The sequence below is a fragment of the Neophocaena asiaeorientalis genome, unplaced genomic scaffold, assembly GCF_003031525.2.
Source record: "Neophocaena asiaeorientalis asiaeorientalis breed wild unplaced genomic scaffold, Neophocaena_asiaeorientalis_V1.1 scaffold648, whole genome shotgun sequence".
NCBI classification, from domain to species: Eukaryota; Metazoa; Chordata; class Mammalia; order Artiodactyla; family Phocoenidae; genus Neophocaena; species Neophocaena asiaeorientalis.
In genome coordinates, this window is record NW_020172781.1 from 8,177,004 (window position 1) to 8,195,131 (window position 18,128).

At 57.2% G+C, this 18,128-nt stretch overlaps 1 protein-coding gene across 3 annotated transcripts in view; it reads right to left on the reverse strand.

Moving 5' to 3' along the window:
• Positions 1 to 18,128, reverse strand: part of TTC28 (tetratricopeptide repeat domain 28) — a 540,393-nt gene that overhangs the window by 12,997 nt on the left and 509,268 nt on the right. For all 3 annotated transcript variants that reach the window (XM_024741376.1, XM_024741377.1, XM_024741378.1), the window contains 4 exons: positions 17,164 to 17,308; positions 7,016 to 7,195; positions 4,635 to 5,355; positions 2,174 to 2,298 (listed from right to left, as the gene is read on the reverse strand). In XM_024741376.1, the coding sequence (XP_024597144.1) occupies positions 2,174 to 2,298; positions 4,635 to 5,355; positions 7,016 to 7,195; positions 17,164 to 17,308 (1,171 nt within the window). The remainder of the gene's footprint in view (positions 1 to 2,173; positions 2,299 to 4,634; positions 5,356 to 7,015; positions 7,196 to 17,163; positions 17,309 to 18,128) is intronic.

Sequence of the window (18,128 nt, forward strand, 5' to 3'; positions counted from 1 at the left end):
CTCCAAGTGGCTTTGGGGGAACACAAAGCCCACGTGGGAAGCTCTGCAGGGCTGGCAGCTGCCACCAGGCACCCAGGCCTGAGGACCACACTCTGCAGCAGCAGCCAGTGTCTTGCAAGGGAGGGGCTGCTACCATCAGAGCCGAGGGCTGGAGACTCAGAAGAGTCCTGTCCCTTCCTTAACCCAGCTCCGGGCTGTCTTCCACAGACACTGAAGTGACTTGTCTGAAAACCAATCTCCGGCCAGGGACCTGCCCCAAACCCTGCAATGGCTGCGCCTCGTCACTAGGATGAAGCCTCAGGCCTTCAGGACCCCCTCACTGCTCGTGCACCTCACACACACCAAGTAGTGCCCACCGTGGGGCCTTCGTCCCCCAGGCCTCCGACTCCTCCTTCATCCTGTAGCGCTGACCTCTGGAACCTGTGTCCACCTGCACGCAGGCCCCTTCCACCTTCCAGGGCCTAAATCAGTGCTGCCAGGTAACTGCCACCCTAACTCTCCCAGGGAGTGTCCACAGCACTTGCAACAGCCGCAGGCCTTCCCTCGGTGGTTTTTCTCTCTAAGGGAAACCTCAGTCCCTCTGAGATGTCACCTGCTCTGGGGCACATGTGCCGTCACTGGAGGGGAAGGAGAGTTGTCCGGGATGTCACTTGAGACTTCTTAGAGTAAAACCCTGGGATGCTGGGGGCTGACATCAGAGGCTGGAGGAAACGCACGTTCCCGGGCAGGACAGACCCCCGGGCTAGAAGGGCACTAGAGACACTGTCCAGTGGATAGTTAGAAGGAGGAAAAGACTGGTGAACTTGACCCATGGCCCCTACACTCACCCCAGAAGATGAAGCCAAGAAGAAAGAGAAAACCCTTAGATGTACTCGAGGGGCCTCAAGGCCGAATGGGAGTGAAGAGGCCTGGCTCTTGCTCCACGGCCTGGCCTGGGAGGAGAAAGCAAATGGGCTATAGCAAGGAAGAAGGGCACCTCTCGGGGCGAGAGGGACCTGACAAGGGTCCTAGTGCTGAGCAACATAAAGGCTCCGTGCAGCTTCCAGGCACAGGTTAAAATCAGTTGAGAAAGTCTTCCCCCAAAATTCTCAAAGCACAAGAGCATGTCCACCCAGTGGCAGGCAGCGTGGGTGCCTTGCGTCTGGCCCAAGAGCTGTCAGAGGTTTCAGGCTCCAGCATTCTTGTTCACACACTGATTTTTGTCAGGCCTGAAAAAACCTCCTTCAGGCAGACCTGAGCTCAAGAAATGTCCATGACTGATCCCTCACTGGAGTCCACACAGAGCTGATGCCCAGCCTCATGGGCCGCAGCGCTCCCCTGGCCAACGGAACATGCCCACCCAGAAGCCGGCCCCAGCCCACTGCCAGGACCTGTGGAGAAGCCTTCACTGGGCCCTTCCCTCCTGAGCACAGGCAGAGCCGTGTGTGCACCTCTAAGCTATGGGGTGGCTGTTTGCCTTGGGTTTGGAAAGAGCTTGCTGTGGCGTGGGCTGTCCCCTGCCTCACAGGGTCTGGGCTGGGGCTGCACTGGTCTTTCTGGCACAGAACTCCAAGGAAGCTAAGAATTCTAAATTATCTGAAACTGCCTTCCAGGTTATCAAGGTGGAAGGGTGGAACAAGTTTTATGTCACTGTTTCCTGGCCTGATTTATTTATAACCTTTCAATTCTGTAGAAAATGGCGTGGGGCCTCTGTGTTCTCACCAGGGCCCCACCAAGAGTAGGGTTGGGCTTGGACTCTTCCAACTGAGTTTAGGGAAAGGCCAGTGTCCTTTGATTATAAAATACCAGTTCCCAGCTACTGGGATCCTATTGTGTGCCATCTACTCACCTTTTCTCTAACCCTCACGAGAACCTTGAAAAGGTAAAGTTTTATCCCCCCTTCTACTCGAGGAAGTTGAGGCTCGGAGAGCAAGGTCACTTGCCCAAAGCCATGGGGTGGAAGCACCTGTGGTCAGGCCCTGCTCCAGGGCCCCCCTTGGCCACCCCACAGGGTCTGGGCGAGGATGGCTGCAGCCGTCCGTGTGACGCTGCACACTGTGCCCACCGCACAGACATCTGGAGACACCGTCCCCTCCACCTGCTCACGTCTCCCGGTGCTGTGGGATCCCCTCCACCTTCGCCCTGCTCCTTGTGCATCTCTGGCCGCCTCCCGCGAGGGCCCTGCGCCCCTTACCAGGTGCAGCAGCACTCGCAGGGCATCCCGCGCCCGCTCTGGGTGCTGGAGGATCTCGGTGAGGGCCTGGCCGATGAGCGAGGAGGGACTGTTGAGCTTCACATCGCTCCCGATGAGCAAGAACCCTGTGGGGAGCCCAGAAAGCACCTCAGAGTCGCCCTCACCCAGCCCAGCTGGTCTCTACAGCTCATTTGTGCCACAGAGAGAGAGAGGCTTGCCAAGGACAGCTGCTCCACGGGCTGGACCAGGACGGCTAACTCACTGGGGCAGTTTGGTACTCTCTTGCTGGGTGAGCTGCTCAGGAAAGCTGCTGAGGTAACTGCGCAGTGAGCAAGGCAGGAAAAGTATGTGTGGCCCCCAGGGGCCTCCCTGGCTTGGCCACCATCCTGAGAAGTGATCTGCCTTGTTTTCCCTGAAATTAATCTGTGTCGGTCTGGAATGTGCCCGGGGATGGAGGGGCGGGTGTGCCTGACTCCTCGGGGCCACCAGACGAGGGGACAGGAGGAGGTATTTCCCAGTTGTAAGATGAGCAAATGGAGCCTAGGCTGTGGAGGAAGGAGCCACATGTCTACCTGGATCCTGTCCCCCTTCCTCCTCCCCAGCACCCACTTCTATAAGCAGGGCCTGGGGGAGGTACACAGCGGAGCAGCCTCCCCCAGCAACTTTAGGACCAACCTTCCCCAAGTAATGGAGGGGAATGGTTTTCTGAGAATGAATGTGCCAAGCCTGTTTTTAAGGGTAACAGGGCAGCATCATTAAACACCATTTCCCACAGAACAGAGTTGACTTTTCTATCTATTGTCTGTCACTGAAACTAAACAATGACGAAAATACCACGTCCGGAAGATGGGAAGATGCGCGGTGGGGTTGGGAGGCCCTGTCAAGAATAAATGGCCAAGCACAGGGGCTGGGTCCGCACAGACCCTGCAGTACATCCTGTGGGACCACATGGCGCTCAGAGCCCCTTCTGACTGCTGAGAACAGATATAAACAGACACCATGTGCTGAGAACAATCATGGAAACCATGGGCGTGATCGCCTCTGATTTCCACATCTCTTGGCAGAAGAAGTCTGGCAACATGGCCAGGCCCAAACCCGCAGGGCCTGCCTGCCCCGTGCCTCACAGATGGAGGGCCCAGTCGTGAGCTGAGGGCTGCCAGTGAGGAGGCCTGCTGGACCAACTGAATGTTTCTCTTCAGCCACGTGAGGAAACAGGATAGATTCTGCTTTGAATTTTGAATACCTTTTTGAACAAGACCACAGCTATGAGGTGTTTGTGAAGTAAACACGTTCCACTCCTCATCAACATGGCTCACCCACCCGGCACCAGCCCTTGGCCGTGGGCAACTTCAGCGCCACGCCCAGGGTGGCCCCTGCGGGCTCCTGTTTGCTGGCCACTGGGGCCGGGACGCCACGGCCCCACTTCAGGGCTCGCCCGCCTTTGGGGAACGACACCAGCAACCTCAGCTCACGTCAACTGGATTTACTTTGAGGGGAAGAGTAAGGTGAAAGTCATTTTGTTCCCAACTTTTAAACATATAAATGAATGGTATATTTTTTTGCCATTAAAGCAATAAAATGTAAATGTTTGAAAATAGTATTTTTGGTGTTCCTGTGCTTCTCAAGGTTTAAGACACTCATTGTGGCATTGGTGGGATTGTCTTCTGCTCTGGAGGTCCTGGGGAGGTGTAGGGGCCAATTCAGAGAGACCACCACAAACCGAAGGATCATGAAGTGTGTCAGCAAAGCAGCCCTGCCACAGGAGAGGCCTGGGTCTCAGCCTGTCGGGGAGGGTCTCCCGCATGAGAGGGTCCACAGCGGGTTGCAGGTCATCGCACGGAGCTGAGCGGCAGACCAGATGTCACAGGGAACATGCTCCCTTCACCCCCAGGCCCTCATGCCCCTCACAGGGCCCTGCGGTGGGACCACCGGGCACACACGCCGCCGGCCCCTCATGCATCACAAGACGTTCAACCCATTCCTCAGACTGTCTCAAATGTGGACAGGGAGATGGCAGCACCACCACCGTCATCCCCTTGGTACCACTGAGGACACTGAGCTTCAGGGAGGGTAAGGAACCTGTCTCAGGTCACACAGCCTGATGTGGAGCTGGACCAAACCCAAGTCCTCCGATGACCAAATCTCAAGTCTTTCTGAACACACTGACTGCCCTTTCCTACAGTCTGGGATTTCACATGAGGGCCGTAAAATGGGTCACCCAGTATACACGACATCAGGAGGGGCTCGACATGTGCTCTGACGGCAAACTCTTCTGGTGCTCCTGCTCACGAGGCCACTTTAATGCCACAGTGAGGAGAGGCTGACTTGGCTCCGCCAGCGAGGCTCCCTCCCTGAGCCTTTCCGCACTGTCTTTCCCCAGCATCCCCCCCCGCCCCCGTCCTCACACCCCACCGCCCCTGACTGCACCCCCAGGCCTTCTGACAGGTGCCCAAGCCCCTACCTGCCCAGTTGGAGGGGTGTGAGAAGGCCTTGCTGCTCTGCACCACCTTCATGGCCTCGCCCAGGGCCGCGCTGGCCTTCAGGCCATTCAGCAGGGACGAGTACAAGGCGTGCAGGAACATCTTGGAAGCAGCCACGGGCACAGGCCACAGAGATACGAGGACACACTGTGCGCCGGCCGCCAGGAAGGCCCGCGTCAGCGCGATGACCCCGTCGGCTGTGACCTTGCTGTTGGACTCCTGGGAGGAGCCGAGAACCACCAGCTTCACGGGCAGCCGCAGGTCCAGGACGTCGGCAGCTGTGAGCAGCAGCTCCTGCAGCGGTGGGCAGTCCGAGATGCTCTCGCCATCGCTGGTGTCATCCTGCACCCGCAGGGACTCAGGGATGGTGTAGGGGTGGCCGAAGGAGCTCTTGCTGCCAGCGGGGGTGCCTTCCACACTGGGCGTGAGGACCAAGGCCGACAGTTTCCAAGAGATGTGGGTGGCAAAGTGGACGCACTCGGCCTGGGTCAGGGCGCTCATGACCCGCTCTTTGGTGGCCACGCTGCCCACCAGCGGCTGGCAGCCCAGCAGCTCGGACACCATGTAGGCCTCCTCCTCGGCTGACGGCATCGGGCCCCACAGCCACCTGTCCATCACCGCCGATGGGAGCTTGGGGTTGCCGACCACAGCCGCCATGGACGTGGAGCTGGAGTAGGCGGGAGGGTTCTTCCGCAGGTGAGACTGGAGGGGAGGGAAGACAGCGGGCCACCCATTAGGGCTTCTCTGGGGCAGGCAGATGCCAGCTCTCCAGCAGGGCTGCATCCAGCGTGGCTCCACCTGATCTCCTGATAACTTTGTTCACTCTACTTTTCAAGACCTTTTTGACACAGGTGCATGTCTGACTGAGAATCACACCTGCCGGTGACAAGCTCTTGAAAACAATGAGACCAGATAGATGGCAGGAAGACCCCTTGACGTTTGTCAAGCCGGAGGGGGGTGGGACAGGGCATGTAGGAGGTGAGGGTGTGCAGGGCAGGATCACCTGCCCTATATCTCCCTCCCACAGGCTCCCCTGTGAGCCCCTCAATCAGGGGGAACCCACTCCTGATGCAACAGGGGCTCTGAGGGGTGATTTTGTTTTAACTTGCAAAAAGCAAGTCGCAGGGGAGACAGGGCCAAATTAAGTCCTTTAGAGGCACTACAACTGGAAAGATGAATAACATCACTGAATTATAAAATCAGCATAAAGAAGCCCAACAAAGTTCTGATTTTCCCCTACGATGCCTTCTGATGTTTTTTGGGGAAAACATCACGTATCAAATTATTTCAAAATAATTTTTTGGTGTTTCCACCTGGTGATGCCTTAAACTGGGAAAGAGAAATGCCTCTCGGGTGCCTGTCGGGAGACGGGACTCTTGCACTCTCTGGTTCATCACTGCCTCCCAGGGTGCCCTGGCAGCAGGAGAGGTGAGTCGACCCTCCGTGCCGGACGGCACACAGCGGGCTCATGGTTGGGGTTCACAGTCAACCATGGACATGAGGAAAACTTGGAGAAAATCATTTCTTTCACCTTGAACTGATTCTGTCCCATGAGAAGTACAATTCAGCAACAAAAACAGTCATAACTAAGTTCTCCAAAACCCGTGAGGCAGAAACTGACCTGGCTGGAACCATGCCAATGACCAAGGTCAACGGAGGCCAAGGCAGGTCCCTTGGGGGCCGCCCACGCGCAGGCCTGGGGCAGGAGTGTCGGGGCAGGAGGGAGCCCAGGTCTCAGGGTATCTGGGCGAGTTTAGAGAAGGGAAGAGGGCTCAGGGCTGGCTCCGAAGGCCCTCTAGGTAGGTGGGCAGCACCAGGGGTGGCTGTGGGCTAAGCCCTGACCTGCGGCGGGCCACTGTCACCCCCTTGAGTCCACAGAGTTCATCCCACACTGATTTTTGCTGAATGGGACCCAAGTCCTGAAAGCCACCCATTTGTTTTCGGTTCTTTGTCGGCCTGTGGGGCCCCTGCCCACTTGACGCTAATCCCATCTGTCTGCCCTCCGTGCCTGCGGCCCCTCTGCTGGGCACACTCGGCGCCCACTCAGCAGTCAGCTTGGCGGGTGAGTGCGGCCCCCAGGGCATGACCCGCTTCGTCAGACAGGCGGCATGGCCTCCAGCCTGACTCAGTGCTGGGAGTAGCTCCCAACCCTGGTGTCGCAGCAAAGCAACGCAGAGAGAAATGACACACATGGTGGCCTCCTGGGGTGGCAAAGGGTTCGGGAGGCTGTCCCCCTGCCTTCGGACGGATCTGCTCCAAAGTCACCCCACCAGCCGCAAACTAGGGAGTCCATACCTCCTCCTGCGGACGCCAGCCCAGCCAGAGGGACGGCGCCCCAAACACCCAGGTGGGCCTGACTTACCTTGGCCTGAGGACCGAGGGAGCGGATGGAAGGGACGGCGATGAGGGCGAAGCGCTCGTACAGGTACTCATTGGAGGAGCTTCCTTTCAGGAGGGCGAACGGGATGAGGTAGAGCTCCCCCTCAAGAACCAGGACCAGTTGCCGGTGCCGGCCCACAGGGCCGCTGGAGTGCATCAAGCCCTGCGGGGTGAGTGGAGCGGCTGACACACCCAGCGGGGGGGACGCCTGGGGAGGACCAGGCACCCCCGCCCCCAGGGGGGCCGCTCAGGGAGTGGGGGCGATGGGCGGGGCTCCCTCCCACCTGCCTCACAGGCGCCACCCAAGGAGGAGGGTAGAGGAGCTGGGCCAGGAGGGAGACTGCTGTCACCCGTCACGAAGGGTGTCCCACAAAGACAAGGATCAGCCTGGGTCATCCAAATGTTTCTACAGATGGCAGGGGATTCATGCAAAGGGCAGCTGTCCCAGAAAGCACTCAGTGAGTCATGGTGCACCCGATGGACCAGGGCAGGAGATGCTACGTTGGCACAGGGACCCTACGGGCAGTGTAGGAATGACCCTGTCACACAGGCAGTGAGGTCTCAACCAAAGCGGGACGTGCCGTCCATTTCAGTGGACAGGAGGCGAGAGAACTGGCGTGCAGACAGAAGCTTTGGGAACCAGGATGACATCCCCGGAGGAGAAGGGTTCCGGATTCCAGGACCTCAAGTCACCTCAGGCCTCTGTGTCCCTCCCCCGAGGACAGGATGGCCCCATGACCCCAGGCTCTGCAGGGGCTGTCCCCACTCGCTCCCCCGGTGCTGGCAGGGAATCTGACACTGATGGGATCCCCATCACTCCTGAAAGGCCCAGGCGGGGACCTGAGGGAAAGGTGAGTGCATGCGGACCCAGAGCAGACAGACACCCCTCATGCTCCAACAGAATTGCTCATGGAAACTAAGGCCGGATGAATCTGGATAACGCAAGTGGCAATGACTGTGAAAACCAGACTAGACATAGGCTAGGTGTGAATAAAGAGATGAAGCAGCCACAGGAGCCTGTGGGGAGAATGTGCAGGGCCCACAGACCGCGGGCACCAGGTGCCAGGTGCTGGGCGGCCCTGAGCCCTGGAGTGCTGGCTCGGGGGAGGGTCACAGCCGGGTCCCCCCCCACATCCCTCTGTTGCCCAAGCCACTGCGCTCTGGAGGAGCGAGTGTCCACGGCCGCGCTCCTGTGGGCACTGGGCTGAGGGTGCAGAGGGCATTCAGCTAACCCAAAGGGACACGCGCCTGGCGGGACATTCTGTCTGTACAAACCCCCTGTGGCTTTCTTTCTTTTTTTAAAATTCTAGATGCATCTAAAGAAAGCAGAAGTAAAAATTACTGGGCCACCTGTTTCTTTTTTTCTTTAAGAGCTACTTTCCAAGAAAAGGTAAAAGTATCGCTGTACAACCCAGGAAGGAAGAAGTAGGGTGTGCACAGTGACCGCTCCAGGGGTCAACTCTGGGCTCCGTGTCCCCACCGTGGGCCACACCGAGGCCCCTGCCTGGGCTGGCACAGGGAGGAGGCTCTGGAAGGCCCTCTGGAGGGCAGACTGCTGGCTGCTGCAGTGCACCCAGAGGCCCTGGGGGCTGGGCCGGAGCAGCTGGGCTGAGGACACCCTGACCTCGGGGATAGGTCAGCAGCTGTGACAGTGACAACTGCTCGCTGCCCAGCCAGAGCACTGCTGCCCGGCATGTGGGCAATGGGGGGGCTCAGGCCACCTGCCATGGGCAGAACCAGACCCATCCTCGCCTGATCCGGGGTCACCAGGCATCACAGGACGGGGTGGCAGCCCTACCCCTGCAGACCTTCCCTGGACTCCACCTGCCAGAGCGCCAACCCTGATAAGTCTCTGTCAGGTGTCATTCCAGAGGTCACGGGCTTCACGGGGACACAGCACTCTCAGACAAGTCCCCCGTCACGACAGCACCTGTCACATGAAGTGAAGGTAGTTGAGGGGTGCTGGGCCAGGTAAGAGGCTGGACGCTGCTTAGAGAAAAGGTCCACAGGCAGCGTGCCTTTGAAGGGACTCTGCTAACTCCGCCCACAAGACTGTCTTGTCTGAGGCACAAGCCTTAAGAGGGTGATGTCACGTCCTGGGAAGAGCTCAGGTGTCTTCTGTGATGACTGATTTCTGATTTCTCCATCAGCCACTAGAGTCTAAGGTGGGTGACTGGGTGATGGGGAGCCACGTCAGTTCAGGACTCAGTCCCTGCTCGAGAGCTCACGATGATGCAATGTCTCAGAAAACAAAACGTGCACAAGAAACCACTACTGAGTGAGACCACGGAAGTGTAAAATGCCAGCCCCGGAGGGTGGGACACGATGCTGGCCCCCCCCCCCCCCCGGCCGCTGCTCTGCATGTGAGGGTGGGGAGGCCCCACCTGGGCAGACGAGGCCCATGGGGCACACGGAGGGCAAGGCTGGAGAGGGACTCGGGAGCCAGATGGTGGAGGCCTGAGGCTGAGCAGGGAGTGTGGCTCTCGCAGGCTGTGGGGACCTGCGTCCTCTGCTGCGGAACCTCTGATGAAGCCTTGAAAGGCAGCCTGCACCAACGAGACCCAACGAGACGGGCTGCACGCGGTAATTCAGACGAGGAAACGCAGCGGAGAGAAGGGGACAGGACTCGCCAGGACTTGGTGAAGAGTGGCCTTAGCAGCAAGGAGAGGGAAACGCCTCTGAAACTCTAGCCTGGGAGCTTGCGAGCCTGTCTCTGAACCGTGTACCCGAATTCATAGGTCCAGGTCCTCCCGGGACAGCACCTCGCGGCAGGTTCTGGCCTGGCACGCACAGCCCTGGGTGAGGGCTCCAAACGGGACCCTTGTTCAGCAGAGGGGAAGGAGGTGGGTGGTGGCAGACGGGCTGCATGGCAGACGGGCATCTCTGGTTAAAGGCAGCGGGAACACTGACCGAACGTGTTGGAACAGGGGCCCTGAAAGCTGTCCTCTGCATCCTGCCTCCAGGACACACGAGCGTCACCCTGGCATGGAAGGATCAGCCATAATCCAACGTGAACTTAAACACAGAGAGCACAGTGATGTCTCCATGCAAGCTGCACCTCGTCTGTTAGATGGAAAAGGAGAGAGAGTTCAAGGAAGCGCTATTCTGCGCCTCCGTCTGCCAGTCTGGGAAGGGCTCGCTGGCTTCTGAAGCCCTGGGTTTGAAGGACAAAAGGGCTCCGCATCACCCCCACACCCACCACGAGCACAGTCCAACAAATGCCAGCAAGGACTCCGCCTCTCTGACCCCTACAGTTTCCAGAAAGGTGTCTTCTGAAATAGAAAACACCGGGCCAAGTGCCCTAAAATCTGTTTATTCCCCCAGGAAGCGTCCCTTCGCTCTCACCAGGGCCGTGATCCTGCCTGTCGCAGCAAACACGGCTGGAGGGCTCGCGGCGCCAGGCCGGCCGGGCTGGAGGGGAGGCGGGCAGTGAGAGGATGAAAACGGGCGAAGCCCAGGCTTTGCAGAGGAGAGAGGGCTCCTCTCCACAGGGGGCTCCAGGCGGCTGTCATCAGCTCCCACCTCAGCTCCCAACGCCCTGTCCTCACCTGCTCTTCACACGCTGCTTCCTGCAGCCTGTTCTCCCGAGCGACACGTGCTGCCCTGAGGCGTGTGTGCGTGTGCGTGCGTGCGTGTGTGCGTGCGCGTGCGTGTGCGTGCGCACGCGTACTAAACGCAGCCCCGCCGTGGCCCCGCCAGCGGTGGCTCCTGGCCTCCTCGCAGCCGCACTCGGGGGTGGCCCGGCTGACCAGGGAACAGCCCGCTCCCGGGGAGTGGGTGGAGGGGGAGCCACACCTCATCAGTGTCCGTCCTTCCTGGGTTTCGCTCCCTCAGCCCAGGAGAACCACACAGTCTCCTGTATCTCACAGTTACCCCTTCACCACAGGGAAGAGTCTTGATACTGATCTCCCCTAGTTAACCTACCTGTGCTTTCTAGCTCCGGACCAGACCCAGACCCTCTGTTGAGCGGGGTTTGGAAGGTTGGAAAGCCTTGCCCAGTGACCAGGAAGGGAAGGCACATTCCGGGAGAGGCCTTCGCCACGGGGTCTGGGCCCGTGTGCTGGGTCGGGAGCTCTGGGGGATCTGGAACTGCTAGATGATGGGGTGTGTGGTTAGGGGAGAGGTGGAGGGGGTTCTGAGAACATCGACAAGACTCTCACCTCCCTGCCCCTCAGTTCCCGAACCCACGGGACAGCACTGACGCCGCGACCTCACAGGCAGCGTGTGGGGCTCTAGGCAGGCCCTCAGCACATACCCGTCAAACATGAATTCTCAACTGCCTCCAGGTGCTTTAAGTAAGAGGAACACAGGTCCTATTATTCATACTATTCTTTCCTAATGGGTCTCGATCATTTTTCTAGTACAACTCATTCCCTTTCCCTCCTGTGTTTGTAAATGTGGCCAAAACACGTAAATGGCCTCTTTGGAGCATCCAGCTCCACATGGAACCCAGGGACTCAGGGATACCGCCATCACCACGGTCCTCCTCACCTGCACGTCTCCACCACCATCATCCACAGCTCTTCACTGAGTATCCACCACACCTGACACCTGTGAAACCCACCGCCGAGCAGTTACCCTGACGTCCAATTTCCGAGTTGGCAGTTCCCCCGGGCAACCCCCACGGGTCCCAAGTGTTTGCCTGGGTGGTGAACTCTGATTCGATCACCATTTTGGTTAATGGGATCTCCCATATACACTCATGGTGACCTGGGGGGTGCTGAACCGTTTGGAAAGCACCAATATCAAACATGACGTTGCATGCGTCCCAACTCTGGCTTAAGCACTACGTGCTCTGTGCACAGCACCAGGGTCCAGAGGAGCGGCCTGCAGCCCCCATATGCGGGGAGTTCCATTTTCACGGAAGGACAGGAGGCCTCTCAGAGCCTTGCAGCATCACAGGCCAGAGAATGAACACCCCTGGTCACCACGGGGGAGGGCAAGAAAACTCCTGGGTCCATGAACTTTCCAGCAGTTTAGATCTGGGATGAAATGGACTTCACTATGTACAACAAGGATTCCAGAAGCAAAGAACTGACTGCTGGGAATCTGGATACCCCAGAACCCTGTACAGGGCTTAGGATTTTTTTCCTGACTTATATTTTTGATTGAGTGAATTGATCAAACAGAACTTTTTAAGGTAGAGAAACCTTTTATGTGACGCTTCTGAGAAATATTGGTGTCATGGATGGTTATTATCAGTCTCAGTAAATATCAAAGCTGTTCAGAAAAAAACCCTGAAACCATGACTAAAAGCTACCAGGATTGTAGACACTGTATTCCAACCAGAAATGCAGAAGTCCAAATTCGACCCACTCAACTGTCCTCTCTGAACAACAAAAAACAAACCACTGGTTTGCCTGGAGATTCTGAGAAGGGGCAAACCAGAGGAATCTGGCTACGGGAGATGCATGACCAGTGGCCAACCAGAGCCAGAGGGGCCTGCTGGCCACCCAGCATCCAGTCTCAGCCAAGTCAGCCCAGGGGTCTGCTCACGCAAAGAGGCCTCTCTGTAGCCGAAATGGTGAAGACGAGCCCACACGCCCTCAGTGGAAGGCGTGCCTTGGCTCCCCCAGAACCTACTGGGGTCAGGCTGAGACGGGGGTGGTTGAACATCAGCTCGAATCGACCCAAGGGGCCCTGACACAGGTGAGAACACCGCTTGCCTGGCAGGAGCTCGCTGATTGGCCTGGCGCTCTCACCACTGCTTCAGCAGTCCAGACAGCTTGTGAGTCGTTGCCTCCGTTTTTCCTTCTCCTAATCAGCTGTGGTGACACTTGCGGTCCTTGGGTGACGTCTGTCCTATCCATGTGAATGTTACCACAAAGTCCCAATCAGAAATCAGACAGCCTGGCGGTGCCCATCTCACGGGCCTTGTCCCCCCTCCACACTCTGGAGTCAAGGTCGGACTGTTGTGTGACAAGCCTTCGAAGATGACCTCCAAAGCCTCCAGTCTATTTACAAACCAGGCACCTGACCAGTCGGTCTCATCTACCGGGTAAGGATAAGCTAGGTTATCACACCGCTTTACAAGAGTCCCTTTCCCCCAGAGCAGACATCACAGTCACGACCCTGCCAAAGCCAAGCTCTCCTCCTGGTCAAGCCCCTGGCAGAGCCAGACCCGTACTTTGAGTTTTCAGAGGAGAGGTCCTGGGCCATCCTGGAGATCTGGTGTCTAGGAAGGCAGTTTACCAACCTAACCGATGTGAACGGCAAGTTTTAAGTCAGTTTCTGGGGTCCTGAACCAAATAACTCCGCTTAGCCTGGAGGCTTCTTTAGTCAAGAGCAGAGGTGGATGAGGGGGACCATTCCTTCTGACCAGAGTCATTCACTCCTCCTACCTGTCCTATCATCTTGGCTTTGACGACTGTAAACTTAGCAAACAGGGAATTTAAATAAATGGAAACAATTATAAGGATGACAGAGACTATAACTAGAACAAGCCCAGGGACTTGTTAAATCACATTTAAAGAGTGATTTGACCAAATCCTACGGAATTTTAGACTCTACACCTGGGTCCTTAATGCTAGCAGCTTCTGGCTTTGGATGAAGCCCCGTCTGCAGACTGAGGGGTAATTCGGGGCCTGCGCTTCACGTGGAGCAGCCCTGGGTGCACGTGGTTCTGCGTGTCCCTGTGGCGAGTCCAGGCTTGGGCACGAGTTACTACCCTTCACTCCACGGTGACGAAGAACAAATGCCACGGACACAAACCGGGTCCCGGTCCCTCTCACACTAGCGCGTGCCACTTTGGTGACATTTTCTCCTTTGGGTCTGAGACAGGATTTGACTTAATGTTTGATGATGGCTCATGTGCAGATGGAACAGGGCCTCCTCAATGATAACTGGACATGCTCACCCATCCTGACAGCAAAGGACAGCGTGCTTCAAGGAAAGAGCCAAGGCAGTGTTTCCCTTCAGCTAAATTAAATCAAGTCCTGGTGCAAGCCTGCGGTAAAATATTATTCTGTTCCACTTTTCATACCATCTGACCTAGTCCCTTAGCAACAGGACTGAGGCTAAACAAAGGCAGTTGTTCAAATAATTATACGTCCCATGTGAAGAGGCTAATCGTTTTAGTCTTGAAGTGTCATTAATTCATAATCTTGGACTTTTGGTTTTGATTTGTATTTTCACTGAAAATGTGAAGAAGGCCTGGCTCTGTCTGGCAGCTGACAGCGGCGGGAGTGGCGGACGGTGCCGTGTCGCCCTCTAGTGGCCTCCGGAGCAGGGCGGGAAGCAGCAGTGGTAGCCCTCCGCCAGGCAGTGCGCTGAGCGGCAGCACAGTCCATGAGCATCATACCCGGCAAACCGCCCCCGCCCCCAGTCTCCTCTGTGCCCGGTGTGCGCCCGGCTGTGCCTGGCACGTGTCAATAAACACGTGAATGGGGAAGGAACTCCTGATTAGATCCCAGCTCTTCGGTGAAGTGGTTTTACTGAACCGCAGTGAGTCCCATTAGTCAGCCAAGGGAAAGCTCTTGCCCTGATCATTTACTTTAACGACCTCTGAAAGGTTTTACTCCACATCTCTCGTGAGGCAGCCTAACTTCTTCACTGTGCTCAAACTCCTCAGTCACAAAAGGACTAAATATCAGGAACTAAATGCTTTCAAACTAAATGCCTCACTTCAAGACGAGACGCACCCCTGAGGGTCACACCCGTTCACGCATGCAGTTCCCAAGCACAGAGGGGCCGCCGCAGCCTCAGGACGCCGGCACGCACGTCGGGGGGCCGGGGTTTCCTTCCTTAGTCAACTGTATAAAGACATGACTTCGATCATAGTTCTAACTCGTTTGGGGCTCGAGTCCATAAATCTTCCCCCTCCCGGCACCCCTGGAGGAGCACAGATGTCCAGACACAAGCAGTCACTAATCCCACTGGCATGTTTATGTTCTTTAAGTCATAGGGGAAAGTCCTCAGAGAGAAAAACTGTCTAAGAAACACAGGGCAGAGTTTATGAACTCATGGGACCCCTTCAAGGATGACTCGTGGCTGTAGCAGCCTCTCTCCTGGGTGGAAACGCTGCAATGGATGGAGGGAGGGGTTGCCTCTCTCCGCCCCCAGCCTCTTCCAGCTGCTCTCCACCGTGAGGATTTCTGTCTTTGATACAAGGGAAGAGCCCCTTCCCTGGCCAAAAGGGGCGGTGTCAACCAGCGAAACAAACAATGCTCAGGTGTGGGTCCCCTGCAGGCACTTCACTGGACTTGGGATCTACCCAGAAGTAAGCCGGAACCAGCACCGGGCTGGTTGACAGGGTCAGGGGCTCACAGACTCAAAGCGGCTCCAGGGCAGGCCCAGCCCTTTCCTTCTGCTTGATAACCTCTTGGAAAGCTCCCAGCTGCCACAAAAGAGTGGTCACAGAAAACCCATTAGCTGACTTCTGCCTTGGGTCTTCTGTTTTGTATCCAGACTAGACCCAAAAAACAAATGCAGCTTTGGACCACGTACCATCTATAAATTTTACTGAGTGCCAACACGCACCAGGCCCCATAACAGCTGCTAAGGACACAGACATGGCTCTGCTTGGTGGCATCGTCCTCAATTTCTAATGAGGACACAGGTACTCAAGGAGGGGTACCAGCTTGGCCAAGGTCACCTAGCCAGGAAAAGGCAGTGCTAGACATGAGTCCAGGCTTCCAGCTCCTAGAGGCTCTATGCTTCCCTCCACCCCTGTGTCTCTGAGCGAGGGAAGTCCAGAGGGCACCACCAGGCACTGCAGCCTCCTGAAAAATATCAGGCAAGTTGACACACATCCTGGGAAGGCCAGGCCAGGAGATGCACTGGCATTTCCTGAGGGTGAAGGGATCACTGTCAAGGTGAGGACACCCTGAGGATGCACCTCACCCCTGTCAGTCGGCTAAAGTGGAAGAGAGCTGCTGATGGGCCACTCCAACACCTGTGAGACGAATCTTCCCACCTGGCTGTGGGGAGCTGCTAGGAGGGACACACAGGCTGGCTCCCTGAGGGCCCATCGATCCCCACCCTTCCCAGCTGCGAGCTGGGCCCCCCAGGAGCACAGCCTCCACTTGCTGCAGGGGCCTGTTATGAACTGGATGCTTGTGCCCCCCCAATTTATATGTGCATGCCCTAGGTCCCCAGTGTGATGGTATTTGGAGGTAGGACCTTGGGGAGATAATTCAGCTTAGATGAGGTCATGAGGGCAGGACCTCCATGATGGGATTCGTGTCCTCAGAAGAAGAGGAAGAGACCTGAGTGTGCTCACTCTCCCCGTCTCTCTGTCTCTGTCTTTCTCTCCATCACGTGAGGACACGTGCGAAAGTAGCTGTTTTCAAGCCAGGAAGAGGTCTCCCACCAAGAATCTGGGGTTTCCAGCCTCCAGGACTGTGAGAAATAAATGTCGGTTGTTTAAGCCCCAGTCGGCAGCATTTTGTTACAGCGGCCAGAGCTGACTAATACCCAGTCGCATACAAAAGCATCTGATGGGCTCACCGTTCAGATTCACAAGATCCCTGGGTCCTTTGGCAGCCCTCCCCCAACACCCTCCCGCCAGTTACAGAGCCACGTCTGGATTGAAAAGTGATGTGCGAAGACTAGGGCCACAGAAACCTGTCAGTAGCCGCGCTCAACCTTCTCGAGAAACCACAAGTGCAAGGGTGTCTCTGCCACTGGACCCTGTGGTGGAGTGAGTCCTGACAAGGGCAGAGGCCAAGGGTCTGTTCTCAACAGGAAGCAGCCCTGGGCTTGAAGCTGCTCAGGCGAGACCCTCAGATGAGCAGTGGGTGGGGGAGCGCTGACTGCTGAGGAGATGGGGGAGATGCGTGCAGCCCTGCGCCACCAGGCCTCCCCAAGTCTGACGAGCAAGGTGGGAAGAAGCAGCATCTCATTTGCACCTGAGGTCACAGAGGCCAAACTGACTGGCCGGCCAGTAAGGAGCCGGGCTGCGACCTGAACCCGGATCTGCCTGCCCACTTGGAGCTCAGGGCCCATCCACTAACCAGCAGCCAACCCAGAACACACGTCCACTTGGGCTTCTGGACGCCGACTGAGAAGCTGGACAGAGAAGCCCCATGTCTGGAAAACCTCTTCTGTCTCAGGAGCCTGTTTTTTGTCTGGGGGGTGCTGAGCGGGAAGTGATGCGTCCTGACGCCAAGGAGCCCTGGGCCGGGCGCTTACCCCTTCCATGGGTGCCACGAGCAGGTCGTACAGAGCGCGGAGCGGCGGCCTGGCAAACGAGCTCTGCCTCCTGGGAAGAGAGGAGGTCCCGTCCTTGATGGGCGACGTGGCGTTGCCGACCAGGCTGGTCATGCTCTGGCAGCTCCTGGGGAGAGAAGGACAGGGGTGACATCGGGCACAGGCTCCGTTCCTGTTCCTGGAGAAGGGAGCTGCGAGGCCACCCAGCAGGATGCGCAGGCCTCCCTCCCTCTGGCCTCAACCCCTCCCCCTCAGGTACTGTTCACAGCACAGTGAGCACTGACAGACACCACAGGGCGGACCAGCTGCACACAGCAGCTTACATGGCTGTGGAGTTTTTCTGCATAATCAAATGTCCTGAAGTGCTCTTCAAAGGATTTAATTACATCCTTGCATGGAGCGACTGGGCAGGCAGACGTGAGGACCATGAGAATCGGGGCAGCCACCAAACTGCTCGGAAGACGGTGCCCCAAGACCAACTAACGTCCAGGGCGCTGGTCTTGTTGGGGCCAACGAGGATCCTGTTGGCCCCAACCTGGGCTCAGGTCAGCCTCCGGCCCCCACCGGAGCCCCAGCACAGCCCGAGGCCCCGCATGGGGGGGTGGTCAGCTCAGGAGCAGCGGCAGGGTTTTGTTTTCCTTTTTAATTTATGTTCCAAAGTTTCCAAGCACAATTTTATTAGTACAGGTGGTATTTTCAACCCCAAGGACCCCAAGTTTCACACTCCCAACACAGGCCAACAACATCCGTTGAGTCACTGATGTATTGAGAAAATGTTTCCTGAGCACTGGCTACCTGCCAGGCACTGACGCAGGCCCTGGGGACCAACAGAGGACAAACGGCACAGGTGAGCAGAAGAGATGGCAGGTTGGGAAACAAACCCATCTCCACTGCAAGGACCAGGCTGCCCCCACGAGTCTTTCTGAACCAGCCCCTTGGCGTGGCTA